The sequence below is a fragment of the Oryza brachyantha genome, chromosome 1 (genome assembly GCF_000231095.2).
Source record: "Oryza brachyantha chromosome 1, ObraRS2, whole genome shotgun sequence".
Lineage (NCBI taxonomy): Eukaryota > Viridiplantae > Streptophyta > Magnoliopsida > Poales > Poaceae > Oryza > Oryza brachyantha.
In genome coordinates this window covers 5590621-5611533 of record NC_023163.2, presented here as the reverse complement: position 1 = coordinate 5611533, position 20913 = coordinate 5590621, and the positions used below count along the sequence as shown (strand labels likewise).

General features: G+C 39.7%; 3 protein-coding genes across 11 annotated transcripts; all 3 read right to left on the bottom strand.

The window, feature by feature from the left end:
• Positions 1 to 800: 800 nt before the first annotated feature.
• LOC102701044 (VAN3-binding protein-like) lies at positions 801 to 8877 on the bottom strand. The gene is given in 7 exon segments (XM_040528797.1): positions 801 to 1211; positions 1309 to 1416; positions 1517 to 2567; positions 6565 to 6592; positions 6878 to 6920; positions 6923 to 6973; positions 8817 to 8877. Coding segments are annotated over 7 exon segments (1542 nt in total). The 3' UTR covers positions 801 to 1011.
• LOC102702788 (casein kinase 1-like protein 4) lies at positions 6197 to 15559 on the bottom strand. 9 transcript variants are annotated; one of them, XR_005811374.1, is made up of 18 exons: positions 15251 to 15559; positions 15099 to 15139; positions 14479 to 14548; positions 14242 to 14390; positions 13642 to 13737; positions 13491 to 13561; positions 13313 to 13374; positions 13173 to 13236; positions 11917 to 12001; positions 11720 to 11846; positions 11528 to 11604; positions 10026 to 10083; positions 9734 to 9879; positions 8968 to 9162; positions 8433 to 8500; positions 8195 to 8338; positions 6951 to 7029; positions 6197 to 6592 (listed from the first exon to the last, which is right to left on the bottom strand). XR_005811374.1 is itself a non-coding variant. In XM_006643883.3 (15 exons), the coding sequence occupies exons 1-14, from the start codon at positions 15324 to 15326 to the stop codon at positions 8971 to 8973; spliced, it is 1314 nt and encodes a 437-aa protein (XP_006643946.1). In that variant the 5' UTR covers positions 15327 to 15556; the 3' UTR covers positions 8592 to 8895; positions 8968 to 8970. The 9 variants fall into 9 exon arrangements, 3 of the variants coding, with proteins under 3 accessions (XP_006643946.1, XP_006643947.1, XP_006643948.1); XR_005811373.1 differs by having other exon boundaries at positions 6951 to 7006; XR_005811370.1 differs by lacking the exon at positions 6197 to 6592 and having other exon boundaries at positions 6698 to 7006; positions 8429 to 8500.
• Positions 15560 to 16689: 1130 nt separating this feature from the next.
• Positions 16690 to 17770, bottom strand: LOC107305592 (protein SPEAR3-like). The gene is made up of 2 exons (XM_015843726.2): positions 17471 to 17770; positions 16690 to 17357 (listed from the first exon to the last, which is right to left on the bottom strand). Exons 1-2 carry the CDS (start codon positions 17768 to 17770, stop codon positions 17088 to 17090), a joined length of 570 nt encoding a protein of 189 aa, XP_015699212.2. The 3' UTR covers positions 16690 to 17087.
• Positions 17771 to 20913: the final 3143 nt, after the last annotated feature.

The following is a 20913-nucleotide window of genomic DNA, read 5'->3' as shown; positions in this document are numbered from 1 at the left end:
TGGTTGAAAAAACCATAAAATTACCTTTAAATTTAAGGTTGAAAATTTAAATTTACGAAAAGATATAAGCAGATACTCATATTAGTCTTTGAAACGGTGTTATTTTTCTTTAAAACGGTCCGGCCAGTTGTTTCTTTTTAAAAAAACATCAAAGATTATATTTATAAATAAAAAATAATTTATGAATAAAATTTTTATATATGTGTTCCTAGATATATAAAAACAACGATATGAAAATAAACTATAATAAAAATCCAAAATGAATATAAAAAGCAGGAACTAAAAATGAGGCACGGTGTTATCTGTATCCTGAATTCTTGATACGGTGAAGGTGCATCTAACGCTTAATTGATAACTCCGTGACATGAATAAGGTACAGTGTTGATATATCCTCAATTAACTATGCAATTACAACGTTATATTTGATATATCCTCAATTAACTCTGTTTCATGAAGTAAATGTGCACTTCTGTTCCATAAGCCACTTTATATTTGTTCTAAGTTTATACAAAAAATATACCAACATTTTTATTAATAAATATACTAGTTGATAGTGAATTTGATTAGGTGTTGTGGATGGTAGTAATTTTTTATATAAATTATCTAAACTTAAAATAAAAGTTACTTAGGACAACTGAAAGCAACTCATAATACTCTGTTTTCCTTTATTTGATGTTGTTGGCATCTAGATTTAACAATTCGTCTTATTTTAAGTTTGGTCATGGACGTGAAGAAACTCTGCACTGCTAATTCTGTCCTGCTACATCACTGGGATTATCAGAAAAGAGTGACGTGCCGTTTGGTCATCGATTGAGATGGGAATTTCCCTGCTTGTCTGGTTTGACATATTAGTGAAAGATTCTTATATGCAAGAGGGTGCTTAGTTCTAACGAGTTGCAATACCAATTCTTAGTTAACAGAGAACCTGGAATCTTCACTACGAATCCTCCCACACAAATCAGATCAGACAAGTTCTTTAAAATTTCTTTCTTGAAAGCATTTACACGGGCATCAATTTTTGATGCTGTCACGGCGGTTGAGCATCTCCGTGATGCCCAGAACCCACTTGTGCTGCTCGTACTTGCTCCTGCACTCGAACTCGATCACCCTCTCCACCGTCTTGATCCCGAAGTAGCCTCTCCGGTGGCTCCCGTCCTCGATCTCCCGCCCCGCCCACGCCGGGATCTCCGAGCAGACGTCGAGCACCACGACTGCGAGGAAGACGCGATCAGCAACAAACACATCATCGGTAATGGCCGCGTGATCGAACGACTCCTGCAGGTTTGGTTTTTGATGAACACGTCTTACATTTCTTGGTCTTGATGAAGGTGCCGGCCATGTGGGCGCTCCTCATCTTGATGATCACCTGCAGGCTGGAGTTCATGTAGACGGTGACCAGCTTCCAGTGGAGTATGCCTGCAGTTGATGCATGCGTTGTTGTTTGGATTGGATTTGATGAACTCGACGAAAATTTAGGTTCTTTTTTTTGATTTGATGGGAAAGTAAAAGATCTTGCCTTGTCTTGTGCGCTTGAGAAGCTCTCCGCCTCTGGACACGAAGACGAAGGGCGACGTGTCTCTCTCGGGCTCTCTGGTGGTGGTGTCGCCGCCGCCGCCGGCGGGGAGAGCGGCAGCGTGGATCTCCTTGTGGAGCCTCGCCCTCAGCATTGCCGCGCCGCGCAGGGCTGTGGCGGCGCCGGCGGTGAGCGCCATGATGTCGCCGCTGGTCTGCGCGTTCACGGCGGACTGGATGGCGGCGAGGATCTGATCGTGGCTGGCGCCGATCGCCTGCGCCATCTCCACGCAGTGCGACGCCACCAGCGCCGCCGCCGACGCGATGGCCGCCGCCGTCTTCGCGCCCGGGGCGGCGGCGGGGGGAGGTGCGGCGCCGCCGCTCTTGGGGCGTTCCGGAGGCGGAGAGAACACCGCGCCGGCGACGAGCGCGGCCACCGCCGCCGCGACGCCGGCCACGGACGTCGCCGCGTACGCCTGCGCGTTGCGTGACCGCGCCTCGGCGCGCTTCCTCTCCTTCTGCTCCTTGATCCACGTGCCCATCGTCGTCTTGCCCCCTCCTCTCCCCGTCGTCGCCGCCGCCGACGCCCGGAGAAGCTTCACGTCCAGGTTGGCCCTGGGAGAGATGGGCGGGCTCATCGCGCCGCCCGCCTCTCCTCCCTGCGCCGCCATCGACGACGGCGCATCTGTTCTCTGCCACGACGCACCACGGCGCGGCACGTTCTCCTTGCTCGTCTGCTCATGACGGCGGCCGTCCACTTGCACCGGCGACCTCTGCTCCTTCCTGTCACCGGCGTCGGGGACGCCGTCGGAGACGCACTTGCCGCTGAGGACCTTGAGGGCCTTGGAGATCTCCGCGGCCGACAGGCTCCACGACCTCGCGAGGAACTCCATCGTCTCCGTCGGCGTCTCCGGCGGCCGGACAGTCGTCGGCGGCCACTTCTCGGCCGGGTCGCCTTCTTCCTCGATGCCCTCCAGTCTCTGTAGCTGCTGCCCATTGCTCTGCTGCTTCTGCTGCTGCTGCTGCTGCTGCTGCTGCTGGCATTGCTCCATTGCCTGAAGAGCGTGGAGGAAATTAGCAAAGCCTCTGTGTGATTAGTGTCTGGTAATCATAGCTTAAATTTACATGTCAAACAAGTTAATATTTCATCAGTAGGATTTATGTTTAGTAGAAACAAGTAAACAAGAATGAGTTGCAGCTAAAAGTGAGTATATATCAGAACAAATTAAGGAGAAGAATCAGAAAGTGGAATTTTTAGAACACTTACACACACACACACTTAGAAGATGGTAGAAGATAGTTTTGGTAGGAGAATGAGTTGATGAGTTTTAAGTTAGGATGAAGATCACTAGCATCAAGTTATAAGCTCTCTGTCAGAAGCAACTCAAAGTTGAGACAAGTATAGAGGGAGGACACTGTCAGGTTGTCCTATTTATGGGAGATAGGAAAAGACAAGGTGGATAGGCAATGTTGGTAATTGTTCTTAAGGGATTATGCAATAGTTAGTGGGTTCTAATCAAGTCACTTTTCTTTTTTTATTTCCATGGCATCTCTACAAAAGAGCTCAAAGTTTGCCTTTGGAAGAGTGGACTGTCCTTCTAGTGTGCTCTACTATGGAGCCCTTGGTGTCTTGTGCCTTTTGGTTTGAGCAATGCAGTGTTGTTTTATTGTTGCAGGAATAACTGAGCAAGGCATGTACTCCCTTGGTTGTAACATGTTTTGATTTTCTTTTAAATTAAATTTATAGAAAATCTATTAATATTTTGACACAAAATAAATCTACTATCAGCATATATTCAATGTTGGATTTAATAAAATTAATTTGGTGTTAACATATATTCAATGTTAGATTTAATAAAACTAATTTGGTGTTGTAGATTTTGCTATATTTTTCTATCAGCTTAGTCAAAAAGATTTAACTTAGAAAAATAAAAATGATTTACCATATACTACTTCAATATTTTAATAGATGACGCCGTTAGCGTTTTAATACACCTTTGATCACTTGTCTTATTCAAAAAGTTTATGCGAATGTATAAAAATATAAGTTACAATTAAAATATATTTAGTAATAAAGTCAATCACAACAAAGGCATGAAATTACGCAAGCTTTCAGATATGACAAATAGTCAAACGAGTACTACAAAGTTAAGAATTATCATCTATTAAAATACACGGAGGAAAACATAGAATATATAATTGGGTCTTTTCACTCAGGATCAAATGCTCGGCAAGTCGGCATATCTAATTCTTCCTATATAGTTTTTATCCACTAGCTATAAAACTCAACATGCACACATATCAAATTATCATCTGCTAGCAACTATTATATTTAAACTTCATACAAGCATGTTACATAAGTTCCACGTGTAAATATGACATGTCGTAACCCATTAGCAACAATTATATTTAAAGTTAATGTAATCATATTGCATCATATATAATTTATTATATTCTAATGGTTAATATGCAACAATATCAAATCGTCATCCTCTTTACTATTTTATAATATTTCAGTGTATATTTATCCATTATTTCAAAGTATATTCATGTATTATTTTAACATATTTAACATATATTTATTTATATATCATGAAGCAAAGCACGAGGTATCATCTGGTGGTTACGTACCAACACTACGGCTACTGTATATAATTGGGTGATGATGCTCTTATCTTACGTGCGCATGATCTGAATCATTGGTATCAACACAAAAAAAATGCAGTGCCCATGATATGAGTATAGTATCATCTAGAACTTCAGAAAGAAAGAGGAATGGGCAAACCCCAAGATACCAACAAGCGCATTACAGTTTATAATTAGGCAGCCTTATGATGATTTACCCCCCAACTAGCTCATAATTAGCGACAAATTTAGCGCCTAATCAAATCACATCGCACAGTTGGGGGAGTTGTAATGCAAAAGACGGTTTCATGATTGGTTTGCTTACGGAAAGATAATGATTCCTCAGTTCAAAAAGAAAGATAATGATTCAGGTCTCCTTTTTTTCTTCCTCTCCTCTCTTGTTAATCAGAGAAATGTGTTCCAAATTTTTTTAAAGACAAATCATTCCACTTGCAATCCGGGTTCTGTTCATCGAGTGAAGAGAACCTTATCGTGGATCTTCTTTGGTGACAGGATAACAGGATACTGATTGAACCTACCCTGGACGTTCTATTTGTGAATTCTCCAACAAACCAAGCATTTTTGTGATTTATAGCAGTTATATGAGTTTTTTTTTCTGTATAGATTATCATGCTATGTGCAAAAGAATATAATGATTTTTTTTACTTCCGTTGGGAAAAAAAGAACCCAAATGGGATTATCACCTCTGTTGCAACGACGATGATGTCAAGAACGTATCTACCATAATTGTGGGCATTAGTTCTCCAAAGAATACAGAGAAGGTCTAGTTTAGACTTGAGCATTTCTTTGAAACCTTTCGAGATTTAGCGTTGTTTGATAGAGCTCCAAATCTGAAATGAATCTAGAGTTATGGGCCAGAAAAAAAAAAGTAGCTCTACTCTCTAGAGTAAATCCACGTATTCCATCTCTTAGAAAAAAAATAAAATCTAGTGTGTTTAGTTTGACTCAAGCAAGTTTCACCGAACCAATATCCAGAAGCTGGAGCATGACAAATAGCATATTTGCAAAGATCCGGATCCATATCTCTTTATCCTAACTGAAACTCTAAAAATTATCATGTCATCTAAAACATCGATACCTTAGTGCACCCAACCGATAGAGTTTATGTTGCAGCTAGCTATAGATTTATAGCATGTTTCTCTTTCTTCTTCACTACTCCAACTCACTGTAAATTTAAGTTATGAACTGTAGTCTGTTTCTGTCACCCGGTTGAACCTGCTCTTAAAAAGGGGATTACTTGGGTAATGCCTCTAGCCTCCTAGGTTCCTCAGAATAGAAAGCTGCAGAGTTTTAGTAAAAAGAAAAAAAAAAGAATAAGACAGTTTGTGGCGATTAGAGCTTATGATGCAATGCACTAAGGAGCGGTGTGTTTCCTTTTTAATCATTGCTCAATTTTGGTGTGCCCAGAGCAGACTAATTAATGGTTTTCGCCGAGGATAAGCTCCACTCCAACAGCAACGTAGAGATTAAATCTACCACAATGTTTTCTTGTTTAGATATGTCATCAGCTCATCATGCTGTTGGCTATCACATCAAGTCTGAAAATAAGCTTTAGCTTGTTACTCGTATTTCCTAAGTTCAGTGATCAGCAAATTATGGTATGGACCATATGGTGTCCTACCTAAATGTGCTTTCTAACATCAAGTGGGTGATTTTTTTTGTTTTTCATAAAAAAGCTTAATGACATTTTGTAAACGAAAAATAATATATGAATAGAACTTTCATATACATATTGTTAATCTAAAAGTCAAGGCTAGAAAAATAAACTATAGTGAAAAATCTCAAAATTAACTCTAAATTTAAAGTTAAAAATTTAAATTTAGTCTTATAAGCATAAGCATAAGCGAAAAATATATGGTGTAAGTTGCAGGAGGCAACTTGTTTTGCACTTGAAATAATTTGAAATAATGCTTCTTTTACTGAGCTAAATTGCAGTATTACACCTGCCGAAACATTAATGCTTTGTTCTTCCCTTACTTTTCTTTTACATAGCAAAAGAATAAACACTTCATAAAGCAAGTACATCATTATAGCCATTCGTGTAACAAAAGATTAAAGTGACACTACATAGTTAGTGAAAAGACGCTTTTGGCAGTCTCGCAGTAGTGCAAGGTGGTGTTTGCCCGACAAAACCCAAAATACATGTCCATTAACACAAGGGAAAGAGGGAGAAAAAACATCGCCTCATCTTTGTGTTTTATAATCACAGACAAAAGGACATGGGAACAAAAGAACAGAATATGCATTAGTGGTGCAAGTACCAATGTACTACAAGGCAAACCACTATCATGGAACTTGGAAATGATCCAAACGGCGAGTAACACAATCAAGAGCAGCATTGACGAATAAACGCTAATACTCAGAGGTTACACTGGAAAGTAGTGAGCAGCATACATTGATACGTACCAAAAGACGGGCTCTTGTAAGGTCGTCCCTGTCAGCAACGCATATTCTCAGTCATGAATGCTTGATATGTAGATAAAGGATTCCTCTCATATTTGATTGAAATACTGAATATCTAAGTTTAACCGTGGGCAGAAGATGATTAATAATGCAAAAAATGAGAAAAATCATCGACAATTGAACAAATAAGTTACAGTACTGGTATGTTACTACATAGGGATGGTTTAGTTGCATATCTGGAGATATGATTAATGTATTGATATCGCACTAGAATTAACAGAACCCAGGTATTGTTGGACTATAGACCAAATTTCACCACATGACAAGACTGCAAGTGACCTTGTTTATGGTACAGAAACCTGGAGCTGCCAAAAAATGAATCACCTAACCTGACACAAGTTTATCAAGGAGACTCAACAGCAGAGTTGTGGACCAAGCAGCGAACCTGGCAAAGAAATGACATCAAAGCTGCATCAAATAAAATATTAGTATAATGAAATCAAAGAAAAAAATTCTTCTATGCTCACAACAAGGTTAAGGCCCCTTTGAATTACAAGAATAAAAAAAAATGGAGAAATAGGAAAACATAAAATTCTGATAGGAATATAAGTATAAATCAAAGGATTGCAAAACATATAAAAAACATAGGAATGACTGTTTGATTTTGACTGGACCACAGAAAAAATACAGTAATTTAAGTAGAGAAAGATTTAAAGGATTTTTCCATGAGGGTTCCACCTCTTGTTAAATTTTTTCCAAAACTTGTATAGGAAGGGGCATTTCATAGGAATTTCATAGGGTTTATTCCTTTGATTCCAAGAGTTTTATAAAAAAAATTCCTATAAGAATAAAATCCTCTAAAATACCTATAAATTTTCTTTGAATCAAAGAGGGCCTAAACCATTATAGCTGTTCATGATGCACCCATACAATCCTTTGATAACAAATAACACGAGATCTGATGCTAACTGTGATTGAACTTTGTTCAATAATATCAATCCGGCATAATTCTGTGGTTGACAGTACCCCCTCTTAGACCGACTTATAAACTTGTATTTATAGTAGTATAGACGGAACTCTCATGTACGTGATAAGTTTGACACAACTTTTATCATCAAATGAGTTAATTTACTTCTAAAATAAGTTTGCTATCAAAAATTTCGAAGCTGCATACTATTCCGGAAGTATGAAAGACATCATAACAAACTTGACTGGAAATATAGGTAACATTGAGAACAGTTGTCTCTATATATCACAAAATATGATTAACTGAAAGGAGGGCTAGTATGATGAAAACAAGAGCAATTTTACCATCCTGAGAAGATATCAGGAGGTACCACTATTTTCTATATAAAATTTAGTATCTCTTGATACCTTAGATACTAGAAGGTACTAAATTTTACATAGAAAACAGTGGTACCTCATAGTACCTCCTCAAGAATAGAAAAAATGCTCTGAAAATAAAATACATAACCTTCTCAGGAACTCCAATTCTTTCAACAAACATACATACGAACAGATCTTTTTTTGGTACAATATAATTTCATGAGAGAGACATAAATGTAGATGCTTCCCCAGAATGAAAAGAAGTCTGTAACTTACAAAGCAAGACTGAACTGAGAAGAGGCCATACCAGCTCAAATGACTTCATATATGAATATCTTCTTTGGTGTTGGCTCATTCCTTAATCACCCAGTGCCACTGCTTTTGTCCTTTCTGGCTGATCAGAAGGTTAATAGGAGAGAAGCCCAAGGGAGAGCATTTGCAGCACCATGCCCTGATGATGGTGCATCATATCTGAGAAACTCAACATGACCATTTCTAAATGTAAATTTATGAAGCAAAATCTACACCAAATATAAATCACCTACTAAAAATTTCCCAGGAATTTCCACGAACTTAAGTATGCCCCTTTTCAGATATTGAACATCTTCAGTACCTAATGCCGAAAATAGTTCAGAAAACGCTGCTAGCTTCAAGAAATTAAATTGTATAGATGGTGCATAATAGAGAAGTCTGCATCAACAATATTGCAATATGCCCATACCATATATCTATTAACATATAAACAATTTACATGTCACTGAGTCCTGTAACAATGAAATGTTTAAGCAACAGTCTAAACAACCAGCTGGGTCATTCATCACAACAGCGAGCGAACCTTGCATAATTAGCAGGTAGCATCATCATCAAACGCATCTACAGCCACCTTACTAACCTACATTACGCGTCATGATGCTAATTGACTGTTGTACATCCGTGCATGACTCTGAACCACTTGAAAAGAGATGGAACATCTTCTGAGTATTTCCTCATTGCCTCATGATAGATGACCTATTTCGAATCATAAATTTGTAAGGAACAACAAAGAACAAGTCAAGTAAAAGTCTATCGTTAGAAGTTTACCTCTCAATTTGCAGGAGAGTCATACAGGAATGTTGGAAACCGGCCACTAGATGAGCCAGTATTGCTTACAAAACTCTGCTTCTGATGTAAAACGTCAAGCTGCCCTAGTTGTCTTGAGTCACCATCTTTTCTCCATTCGGCACCAGGTAGAACAGATGCTGTGAGATGCGCTTTTCTGGAAGTCATGTCTTGTTCCTGAAATTTAAGATATTAACCATCTTATGAACAAATGATGACTTAACAAATTAACAAAAGGAGGGTAAATGCACATATCATTTGTGTGAAACTATGGGTTCTGCACATACAACAAAGTCATTTCTTCTATACATGAGCAACTATAATATTCATAGGAAGTCAAAGCACCAATTTCAGAAAATAACCCATAAGGGTGATATAACAATGCTAATTAACAACATATGAAGCTACTTTGTTGCACCTCTGCTAATTTACTCCCTAAGCACAGCTATAAACACATTACAAAGAGCAGTAGATAATGGCCAAATACTGCAAAATAAACTTTAATTTCATCATACTTGCACAATTAATACCACTACACTAATGTTTTAGTGTTCCACACTATATACCTGTGCTTCAAATTCCACAATTGCAGAAACTGGAATGAACTGTCATCCAAAGAAGCAATTAAAACAAACCTAGCGATCATAATTACATCTCATGCAAGTGAATAAGTATCAATACAACTATTTTCCAAACAAAAAAAAAAAGCAAGTTGCATGTAAGAACTCCAGTAGTCTAGTAGACTTACAACATTCTCAGTACGCTGAATGTTAGGGTAGGGACCTCCCTCAGTTGCCCGTTTCACCTGCAACTGTGCAGCTGACCCTGCCAGATGGCTTGGGCCTGTCTGCTCCCGGGCTCCATTATGATGGAAAGCACCATTTACACCTAGACCTAGTAATCACAAGGCCATCCAAGAAGTTATATATTTTAAGAAATATTATCAAGCCATTTTCATACATTTTCTAGAATATGGACTACAAATTCAAACAGGTTATGAACTCAATATCTAATTATGGAAGGGCATAAAATTCTTTTACCAGCTTGTTTATCAAGGTCTCCAGGGATTGCTCTTGTAATAGTCGCCCCAGAACCATGCTACAAACAGACCATGAAAAAGTCATGCCATCACTTAAATAGACCACAGCTTTTGTGGTTTTCCAGAACCAATAAACGTTGTACCAAATATAACAACAGCAACTGTCAAACCCAAGTTAGTAGTGGTAGGCTAGAAATAAAACCCAACATGAGTCCCATGAACCAAAGAAACATACAATAAAAAAAATACTCCGCTATTTTTATTGGGACGATTTCGTTCTTACCCCTATTTTCTCTTGGTGTGTAAATTGATTTTGCCGCTGTTTTTTTAGGGTTTTCATTTTTTTTCCCTAGTTTTTTTTTCTGAACTGAAGCCATAGTTTGCCCCTCTTTTGGACGAACAATAGTAACAATGTTAAGTCCATGATAAAAGTACCTTTTTAGCCTCACTCAGGATTTTTTTTTTATCCCTGTTTGTTTCATCAATTGCATTTTTTCCCTCCATTCCGAATCAAGTAGTACATGTTGTACCATATACTTGTAGAAATTAACATGCATAAAAATGAAAATCCCGAGTAATGCTAAAATGTACTTTTATCGCTGACTTAAAATCGTTGCTATTGTCTATCCAAAAGAGGGGCAAACTGTGGCTTCAGTTCGTAAAACCAGGTGTAAAAATGAAAACCCTAAAAACAGGAGCAAAATCAATATTAGACATCAAAACATGAATAAGAACAAAATTGCCCCTTTTTATTTGACATCGTTAACTATTAGGTTTATGTTTGATCATTCATCTTATTAAAAAATTCATATAATTATTAATTATTTTGTTATGATTTGATTTATTACTATATGAACTTCAAGCATGACTTATAATTTTGTATATTTGGATAAAAATTTGAATGAGACAGACAACCAACCGTAGATTTAAAAGTTAACGGTGTCAAATAAAAAAACAAAGGGAGTACCTAAATAAAGAAAACATAAATGCCTAACTGAATGCACATTATTAGAACACATGAAGGTTGTAAAAATATCTAAATATTTATAAAGACATTATAAATGAATCCTAGATAGTTGCAACATGTCTCACTAAACTCAACACCTCAACTAAGTGATGGCACAATTTGCTCCACATGGCTAAATCCTTTGGCTTTCCATTTCAATTTTGATGATTTTATTACTAGAATTTAACATCCATGTGGCACTAGTGTGGCAATAATATGACCCTTTATGGAAAATTATTACCATATCAAATACACAAAATTGATAATCGGATAAAGCTAGCAAATATCAACCAACTGCATACATGACTTAACATTTTGAAGTTTAGTGACACAAGTGCCAGATTAACACCCAAGGCCCAAAATACAATATATGATGATGGCATCACAGCTGAGAAAATTGATAAATAACAGACTGCAGGTAAATTAAAACATGCTGCAAATGGCAACAAGCAAAACTTAAAGTAGACTTTTTTAAAGAAAAAATAGGATATTTTTACCCATGATGATACCTGAACCTTTTGGCCTTGTTTATATCTCAACACAGTCCAGTCGAAGACATAATCAAACTCATAGCCTATTAAAAGATGAAGTATTGGATACCAATATGGAACATATAATCGATTAGAATATGTTGGAACTCGGGATAACATAACTCTCTACATAGATAGTACCACTTAAACAGGGAATACCTTGACGGGTAAATAAGTCACGGAAAAGGCGCTTTACAAAAGCATAATCGGGCCGCTGATCAAATGTCAAGGAATGACAATAGTGGAAGTAAGATGCAAATTCAACTGGACAGGATTTGCATAACACCTATAGAAGTGTTTGTCGATCAGAAACAAACTAAACTGTATTTATTTGACACAACTGTTTAGACATGGACCTCAATAGGTGTTGAAATCTTTTTCTCACAAATCTTGTCATACTTCTGCTTCTTTGTTGCAGCTTTTAGTCCCTGCCATGGGAGGCTTCACACAGCAGTTCATTAAAAAATCGTTAGCATAAAAGAGTGTCTCACAGATCTGAAAAAGAAAACTATGGTATAATTGGTATTGCACATAAACTGATCTGCAGAGGACATAAAATTCTCTTTCTTGGAACTATGGCACTGATAAGACAGAAATTTGCAAACATACGGCAGGAGAACTTTAGGAAACTACTGTATATTGCATTAATCATCTGTATAAATACTTTGCATATTTTAAGGATATATATATAGTCCTAAAATAAGAGCAGGTGCCCAGCTTCTAGTATCAAATAGTTGCTACTTGCTAGTGATTGATGTTAATAGAAGCGGTCAGTGTTATCTGATCGTCCGATTAATCACGATTAATCGGGCTGATCGGTCCCCTAACCTCGATTAGGCCATTCGAAACGATCAAACCAATCAGAAACCTGATCGTCCGATTAGCCAACGATTAGGTCCGATTAATCGGGTGATCAGAAGGGGTGGCGATCAACCGATCAGCATGTGACTTTGGAGTTTTGAGTTGGGCTGGGTAATCTTTAGTCTCATCGAATTTTAGTATGGAGTATGGGACTAGAATTTTAGTCTCTTAGAAATATATGGAGTATAGGACTAGAATCTGGAGTTATGGGCACCTCAAACAACAAAGCTCAAAGGTAATTACCATCTAACTGTCAAATAATTCCTCTATTATTGTATTTTATATTGCACACTAGTACACTGCATAGATTGTAGTACTGTACTGATCAGACTCGATTAATCGGTCTGATCGACCTGATCGGTGCCATGGCGATCAGGTTCGATCAGCCGATCAGACAACATTGGAAGCGGTATGTTGGTCTTGTGGTTTTGGTGACTGATGAGGTCTACAGTTTTTCCTAGAAATCAGCGTGCTTGCATACTTAAAATACACAATAGTCGGAACTTAGAAGTGGATCAAAGGCTGCATTTGTAGCTAAGGAATTTTCAGAAGGTAAATTCTTGAAACTTCCTAATATGTGATATTTATCTAGCAACCAAATATACCAAAAACATCTGCCCAGTGTTATTGTTCACTGTAAATAAATATATTTAAGCACAAAGCACCCAGATACTGGTCTAGAACACTTCATCACATGTGAAGATCATGAAAAACTTCTCTACAAAGAAGAAAAAATGTGCTTAGTGCTTACCTTCCTCGGAGAAAGTATAGAAGAACATAACCAAGAGATTCTAAATCATCCCGCCGACTTTGCTCTGTTAATTGAATACAACAATGATGTCAAAAATCAAAATTTTCAAAATGATTTAACAGCTACCAGTCAAAACTTACCAACCCCAAGATGAGTGTTGCAACTTGCATAGCGTGCAGTGCCAGTTAAGTTCTTGTTTTCTCTACAAAAAGCCAGCACGATAAGCTTAGAATAAAAGTGTATGATATATATATACTAGTGATACAAGGAAGCAGGACCGAGAGTATAAAGCAGTAAACCTTACAAATGCAACAGTACCTATAAGGAATATGACGATTCGTAGTGGAATCCCTGTATCTTTTTGCAAGTCCAAAATCAATTATGTATACCTGGTAATCAAAAGTAGAGAAATAAAATTAGCTAGAATATTAATCCCTATGAGGAGCTTGAATATTGTGACACTCAATACCTGATTTGCTTTCCGACCAAGTCCCATCAGAAAGTTGTCAGGTTTTATGTCTCTGTGTAAGTATCCTTTGGAATGTACAAACTCAATTCTTGTAATCTGTCATAATTATTTACAGAAAAAATGCTGAAGTTAATCATTCACAGTGCTCAACTAAAGCGTGCAAAGACAAAAAAAAAATGGATTGAGTTGGTAAAAGTAAAAATGCAGGAGTAAAGCTGTAGAACTAAGTTATGAATGTTAAAGGAAAACCTACACCCTCCCCCCCTCTTTTTTTTTTTCAAAATCAGCATGGTGAATTGGTGATTGAGAAACTTTCTAAGTATAATTGTTAAGAATGAAATTTGGTGTTCAGTAAGTATTGTGAGAGAACAAGACAAGTAGACAACAGTGAAATATCCAGACATACTTTAAAATTGTCATCAAATAAACCTTTTGTTTCAATTAGACTGATTAACCAAAATGAAAATTGTTGCATAAGTAAAGTTCACAGTTTCACTAGTAGTCGGACTTCTGACAAAATGTTAGCTTTCTCCTAAGGTTTTGCATACTAACCATAATGTCTTGGAATAAATGAATTAAGAAATGAACAATATCAATTACCATCTGGTCCGCCAACATTAGAACTGTCTTCAGTGTGAATTTCCTGCCACAATAGACAAACAGATCCTCCAAGCTCGGCCCAAGCAAATCGATGACAAGGATATTTTCCTCTCCATCCACACCACACCACTTAACATTTGCAATGCCACCTGGATTCCATAATTATTCCAATCAACTCGCGATCTCATCAAAACAGAGTGCACAATGGCACTATGCAGAGATGTACACAGGGCCTACTTCCTCCTTGGAGTGCATTGTAGAGCTTTGCCTCGTAAAACAGCTGGGGATGCTTCGTCTTGCTACTCTCCTGACAATTCAAACGAGCTAGTCAACTTTAAGCCTCATTAGACAGACCCATGCAACCGTACTGTATGCGCCATCAAAGAACCAAGGGGATCAAACAGGAGAGAAGCACCAGGTTTTACTCAATAGAAGAAATCTGATTGAAGCAACACTAACTTTAGGTGCTCGATCATGTACTGTTCCCCGTCAGAACTCTTGCTTAAAGAAGCTACAATGCAATTCCGCTACGCCAAGCGTAATCATGACCAACCAGTCAACCTCCATCCACACTCATCATCACGCAAGCGCCTAGTAGCCAAGTAGCCGCACAACTAAACTAGGAAAAAAGTAAGTAGCGAGGCTGCATCCACGATCCTTCGAAGTCTCTAACCGCATGATTAGCAGCACTCCAATGTAATCACCGGCAACCTAAAAGGCTAGAACAACCAAGAGCAGCGCCAACTAACTGGAAATTTTTATTTTCATCGAAACAACCGGTGCTAATCCGTCCGGCAGAACAAACAGCAACCGAATCGAAAAATTTCGAGGAGGAGCTAAGAGAGGGAAGAACTCACAATCTTCACCGCGGCGATCTCGTAGGTGTCCACGTGCGTGGCTGCATCATCAACAACAAAAACAACAACACATGAGGCACGGGCACGCAGTAAAACCCCCAAGCGCCCTCCCCTGTGGACGAACCGCAAACCCCTAGGTCCCCGACGCTTACCGAGGTAGATCTCCCCGAAGGAGCCGCACCCGATCTTCCGGCCGAGTTTGAACTTGCCGCCGACGATGCGGTCCATGCCCCTGCCCCTCCACGGCTCCGCTCCGATTCCCCCCCCCCCCCCCCCCCCGGGGGTCCCTCGACTTGGCGACTGGGCTAAGTAGTAGTAGTAGGAGGAGGAGGAGGAGGCGGCGGTCGCGGTTGTTGCTTGGCGCCGACGTCGCGGCGGGCGGTGGAGGGGCCTTTATTTGTGGCGGCGAGTGAGAGACGCGGCACGGCTCGCGCACGGAAGGGGACGAGAAGGAAAATGGTGTGCCGGATTAGTATTTTATTATTATTGTGATTATCTTTGGTACTCCGTGGCCATTGCGATTACTATTTATTTTACTACTAGTAGGGTGCACGTGAAATTCACCTTGCGAAAATATATATGTCGTTCAAATCACCTTTAGTTTCAAAAAAAATACACATTTATTTTGAAATCATCAGTATTGTTACAAATATGCATATTTTACGAACTTCCCTATGATATCTTCATAAATTTCGCTTAGGATGGTCAACTGATACATCTGATTGCTTCATTCAAATTAATATTCTAGCTCTCCCGCTAACATTTTACTTGTTGGTTGGTTGTGATTAAAGGAACCATTCTAACTTGCACAACATTAGCATGTAGTAACCAAAAACCAAATCCTCATAGCCCAGAAAATTAAGAAAATAAAATGTTAGGTAAAATCAATGTATAATACAAAAGACACATCCGATGAAGGAAACCAAGTGTATAAAATAAATTAAATACTTAGGCAAGAACATGATATATATTTATTAACAATACAATGGTATATTTTCTTATGTGAGACCCTAACCATTATATTGGTGGACTTTCAAGGACCAAGAACAGCAAGCATGTGAGTTTTCTGCATTCTGCACTGAAAGAAGAAGAAAGATGTTCTACAAACCTAGAAAGTTACAATTGTGTTATGTGAGAGTAGACTTACATTTGTTTTTAGCTGTACCTGCTGTTTTCTTTGGTTCTTGACATGAATCTAAAACTGCATGAAAATATAGCATAAACGGCAATATTTGTTTTTACTTAGTATTACTTATAATCTAGATTTTTAAGCCTGATTACTGTAAGTTAGAGTAGGTAAACCACGGTAGGATGGGAAATTAGTTTCAAGTGTCTAGGTGTAGTGAGTCTCTAGCGACTCAATAACTTGGAAAAGACATCCTCGGAGAAGCTTATCAAATTATAGTACGCAATCTGAACTCTAGATTATTATAATAAGCAAACACAATGATCTATTCGTTTTAGATTATTTCTATAATCTAGATTACATTAATAATCATAAGCTGAAATAAATAGGGTAAGATGCATCTTGAAAAAGGACAAAACGTAAACAGGATGTGTTTGAACTGCACGAAGCCAAGGGTTGGTGGAACTCATCGCATGGTTGTTCATTATAATTGGCCAAGAATTTGACGGGAAGAGACAATATGCTTGGGGCCTTTTAATCCAGATTAATTTACAGAGCCGTACGACGCTGCCACCATCTCCAGTAATTCCAGCCAATTGTGCCAGCTGCTAATTAACTACTTCAGCTAGCATAAATAACAGAGAGTACAGTACCAATGCAACAGCAACCACTAATCAAATCAGATTATCAGAAGCAATTAAGCTAGCACTAGCTAATTGCTGGTTACTGTGAGTAAGCTTAGCTCCAATCTGTGCATGCATGATGCTTCGCCCATGCACACATTCTTCATCGATCCATCCAACCGCAGAGACCAGCCAAAAATGCTGCAATAACATGTCGGTTAATCGATCTGGCTACGGCTGCTACAATCTCAGCTCCAAATCCAGCTCCTCCGACGAGCTACCGGTGCTGCTCCGGCCGCCGGAGTGGCCGCCGTCGTAGCCGGAGCTCATCCAGGAGTGGTACTGCGGCTGCCTCTGCCCCGACGACGCGTATTGTTGGTCGCCCTTCACTTCATACGCCACGAATGCTGCCGGCGCCGCCGCCAGCCGGTTGGAGCTGTACGGCAAATGGCCCTCGTAGTACGGCTGCACGCCGGCGATCCTCCGGTGATCCGCCGGCTCAAAGCAATCCTACAAACCACAGAGACGGACACAGGAAGGTGAGCTTGTGTTCGTCTGCTGCGTGATGTTTTCTTGCAACTTGCAAGAGCGCTAATCATTATCAACGATGCCGATCGACGTACCGTGAGGTAGTGCTGGTGGTGGAAGGGCGAGGCAGCCATTGCCGGAGGCGCGGCGAAAGGCGGAGGCGGAGACGGCGCGTCGTCGTGCAGGGCGCCGCCGCCGGCGGAGCGGAGGGCGGCGACCATCTGGTTGTGCAGGCGGATCTTCTCCAGCTGCGCGACGCCGAGCCCGCGCTGCGGCTGCTTGGCGACCTTGTGCTGCTGCTGCTCCGCCGCCTGCTGCTTCTTGCCCCCGCGCCTCCCCGCCGCCGCCCTGCCGCCTTCCATGCACATCTCTCCGCCGGCGTGGCTGCTGCCCATCAACCAGCTCAGCTGCACGTTGTCTCGATCTCCTCCGGCGAGCTAGCAATAATAATGCAAGTGTGGTGCGGTGGCCAGCAACGACGGCGACCAGCTGGAGCTATTTATACGCCGGAGCAGCTAGCCGCGGCCACATGGGAGGAAGCGCTGGCTAGGTCATATATAGCAAATTAAGCTGTAATGAATCCTAAGAAAGATTCAGGCCGATCTGCTCCAGCGATTTTCTATGCTCACTTCTACTTCCAAGAACGATCCCTACCTAGCCAACAATCTGCCACAAGTTGGTGACTTTTTGCACGCATCGTGTTCAATAAAATACACCCACATTGGGATCGAACTCATCAACCCATGTTCTCCTTCCATGTTTTTTTATATGACGTCATTGACTTGACCGTTTATATTATTTAAAATTTTTATTTAAATATATAAAATTATACGTCATACGTAAAGTTTCTATAAGAATAAATCAAATTATAATAAAATAATTAATAGTTATATATTTTAAATAAGACGTATGATCAAATATAAACATAAAAGTCAACGGTGTCATATAGAAAACATGGAGAGAGTATCTTTTAATTATAATTTGGTAGATCAGTTACATCGTCGTCGGTTTGGACCCATATGTACAGAGCAAGAGCAATAACAATGTGCATGCCAGTTATATATAAGCCCATATGAAGGGGAGATCAAATAAAATATATATGAAGTATGCCAGGAGAAAGATATATGAGAAAAATAACTTTACATATACTTTAATATAGATGCATTAAATAAATAATTAGTGCTAAAAATATATATAGGAAAAATATTAGAACCAGCATTATAGCTAACCTATTGTAAATATTAGATCTAATTTAAGTTTATAGCTATTATTTGGCTCTACTATTCAACTCGTTCTTATTCACTAGATCTACCATGTAGCAAGCAAGGGAGATATGGGCTACACACATGTATTTTTTTTAATATCTTGTGTGAATATGATAGTTGCCATGCGTCCGGTGAGGGCACATTTTCAAGGAGCCCACCCCATGTCGTGAAACGCAATTTGCAGGGCCCCAACTGCGTATAAATCCAGCACTGATGGATCGATCGATCGATCTAACGATCAAATTAAGTAGATGCAATTTGATATCGATCCATCCAATCATGCGTACTGCGTGCGTGCCTCTCTCTCGGCCTGTCCTGCCTTTTTCAGACTGCTGCTAATCACACCGCATTAAACAAACTGGCAACTCGTGTAGTTGACGCAACAAACTGCAATTGTATATACATTGCTCACCGCTCGGATCGAACCAACAAATAATTAATGGAATATGTGTGATGGAAAGAAATCGTATCTAGATCCTTACAGGCAATGCATGACATATGCTACTCCGTCAATCTCACAATAAATATATTTTTCACAGTTTATATTTAACACTTGAAAGTCCAGTGTTGTTTTTTAAAAAATATAATCAGTATTTTTATTGTTATTAGATGATAAAATATAAATAGTATTTTATATGTAAATATTTTTTAATTTTTCATAATTTTTTAAATAAGACAAACGGTCCAATGTTATACATGAAAATTTATAAATATAGTTATATTGGGACGGAGTCTATACTTATTTTGATATTTCATGCAAGGACCGGAGAGATACGCGTGGGATTGACCGGGGATATTATAAAAATCCTTTCTTTTGCAGTAGTCGGAAGCATCTGATCCATCGATGATTAGTATGTGTGATTAGGGCTAATTGCTGGTGGTAATGTATAAACAATGGAAGCTTCCCAGTGGCATGCAGCTGGCTGGCTTATTGGGTGTGTAGCTGCCTGCCTCGTTCTAGGTTAACTTTGCTTGTGCTGCCAAATTAATGGACCGGGAAAATTAATAGAGCACAAATCAGCATCGGATTGCAAACTAACTTTGATTTGTTCAACTGCTAATCCCGCTGTTATAATGGCAGAGATCTTCTCGATCAGATCTCAGCTGATTTGCCTCGATTTGTTGAGCAAAGACGACTGGATGATCGATCGAGATATATGTGATGGTTTTGATCGAGATATATATATATATGTGATCTTCCTAGGACACGGGATGGAGATCGATGTGATCTGCTGTAGCTATCTCGTTCTCGCACTTTTACCGCTGTCTGAATTTGTTATTAACGTATCGCAGCTCTTTTGGGAGATTAAGAAGTGTTAATTTGTTAATTGCATGTTGGTATAGTTCAGGATGTAGGATGTTCACAGGTTTGGGCGCCGATCTTTGGAAGATCTCCAGTAGATCTATCCAACCCAAAGATGACAATGATCATGCACTCCCTCGGTTTGATGTCTTTGATTTTTTTATACACGTTTAACTATTTATTTTATTAAAAAAAATTACATAATTATTAATTATTTTTATGTCATTTCATTTATTTTTACATATACTTTTATACATATATATATATATAGCTTTAGATAATTATTAATTATTTTTATGTCATTTCATTTATTCATTTTATTAAAAAAAAGTTGGGCTTCATATCACTCTCTGTCACTCCTGGGGCCCAGGTGCACAGGGGCAAGCAAAGGTGGGGGGCCCACCAGATCGTGCGACGGGTTCGCGCGCCACGTCATCCGCTGCCGGGCGGCCAGTCGTCCATCCCGCTGTTGCCGCCGAACCAGGTGTACGAGCTGTCTCCTCTCCTGACTCCTGAGCCGGGGCGTGGGGCCCACCCGGCCAGGCACCCGGGCCCGCAGACAGCGGCGGCGAACGCACGCGCGATCGCGGGCGTCGATGACACGCGGGACCGGCCATCCTCCGGTTCACAGTGAGGGTGACGTGGTGGGGCCAGGCGTGGCGCGTGGGAGTGGGGCCCGCGCTTGGGGCAGGCCATGCTGGTGTATGATTGTTGTGTCTCTCTCCTCCTCGCTCGCGCGCCCGGGTGGTGGGGCCCGCTTCATAATTCTTGCCTCCTCCGAATAAGCTTTCTCTTTTTATAAGCATTTCTAGATTATTTTATCCACACCTTAAAAAAACAAATCGTCGAAAAGTTAGAGCTCGATATTCATCCTAAAATATAAGTATTTGTAGATTATTTATTTAGTTGTCATCTTAATGAACGGCGAATGAATGAGGGTGAAATGATAGATGTGGATAAAATATGATGA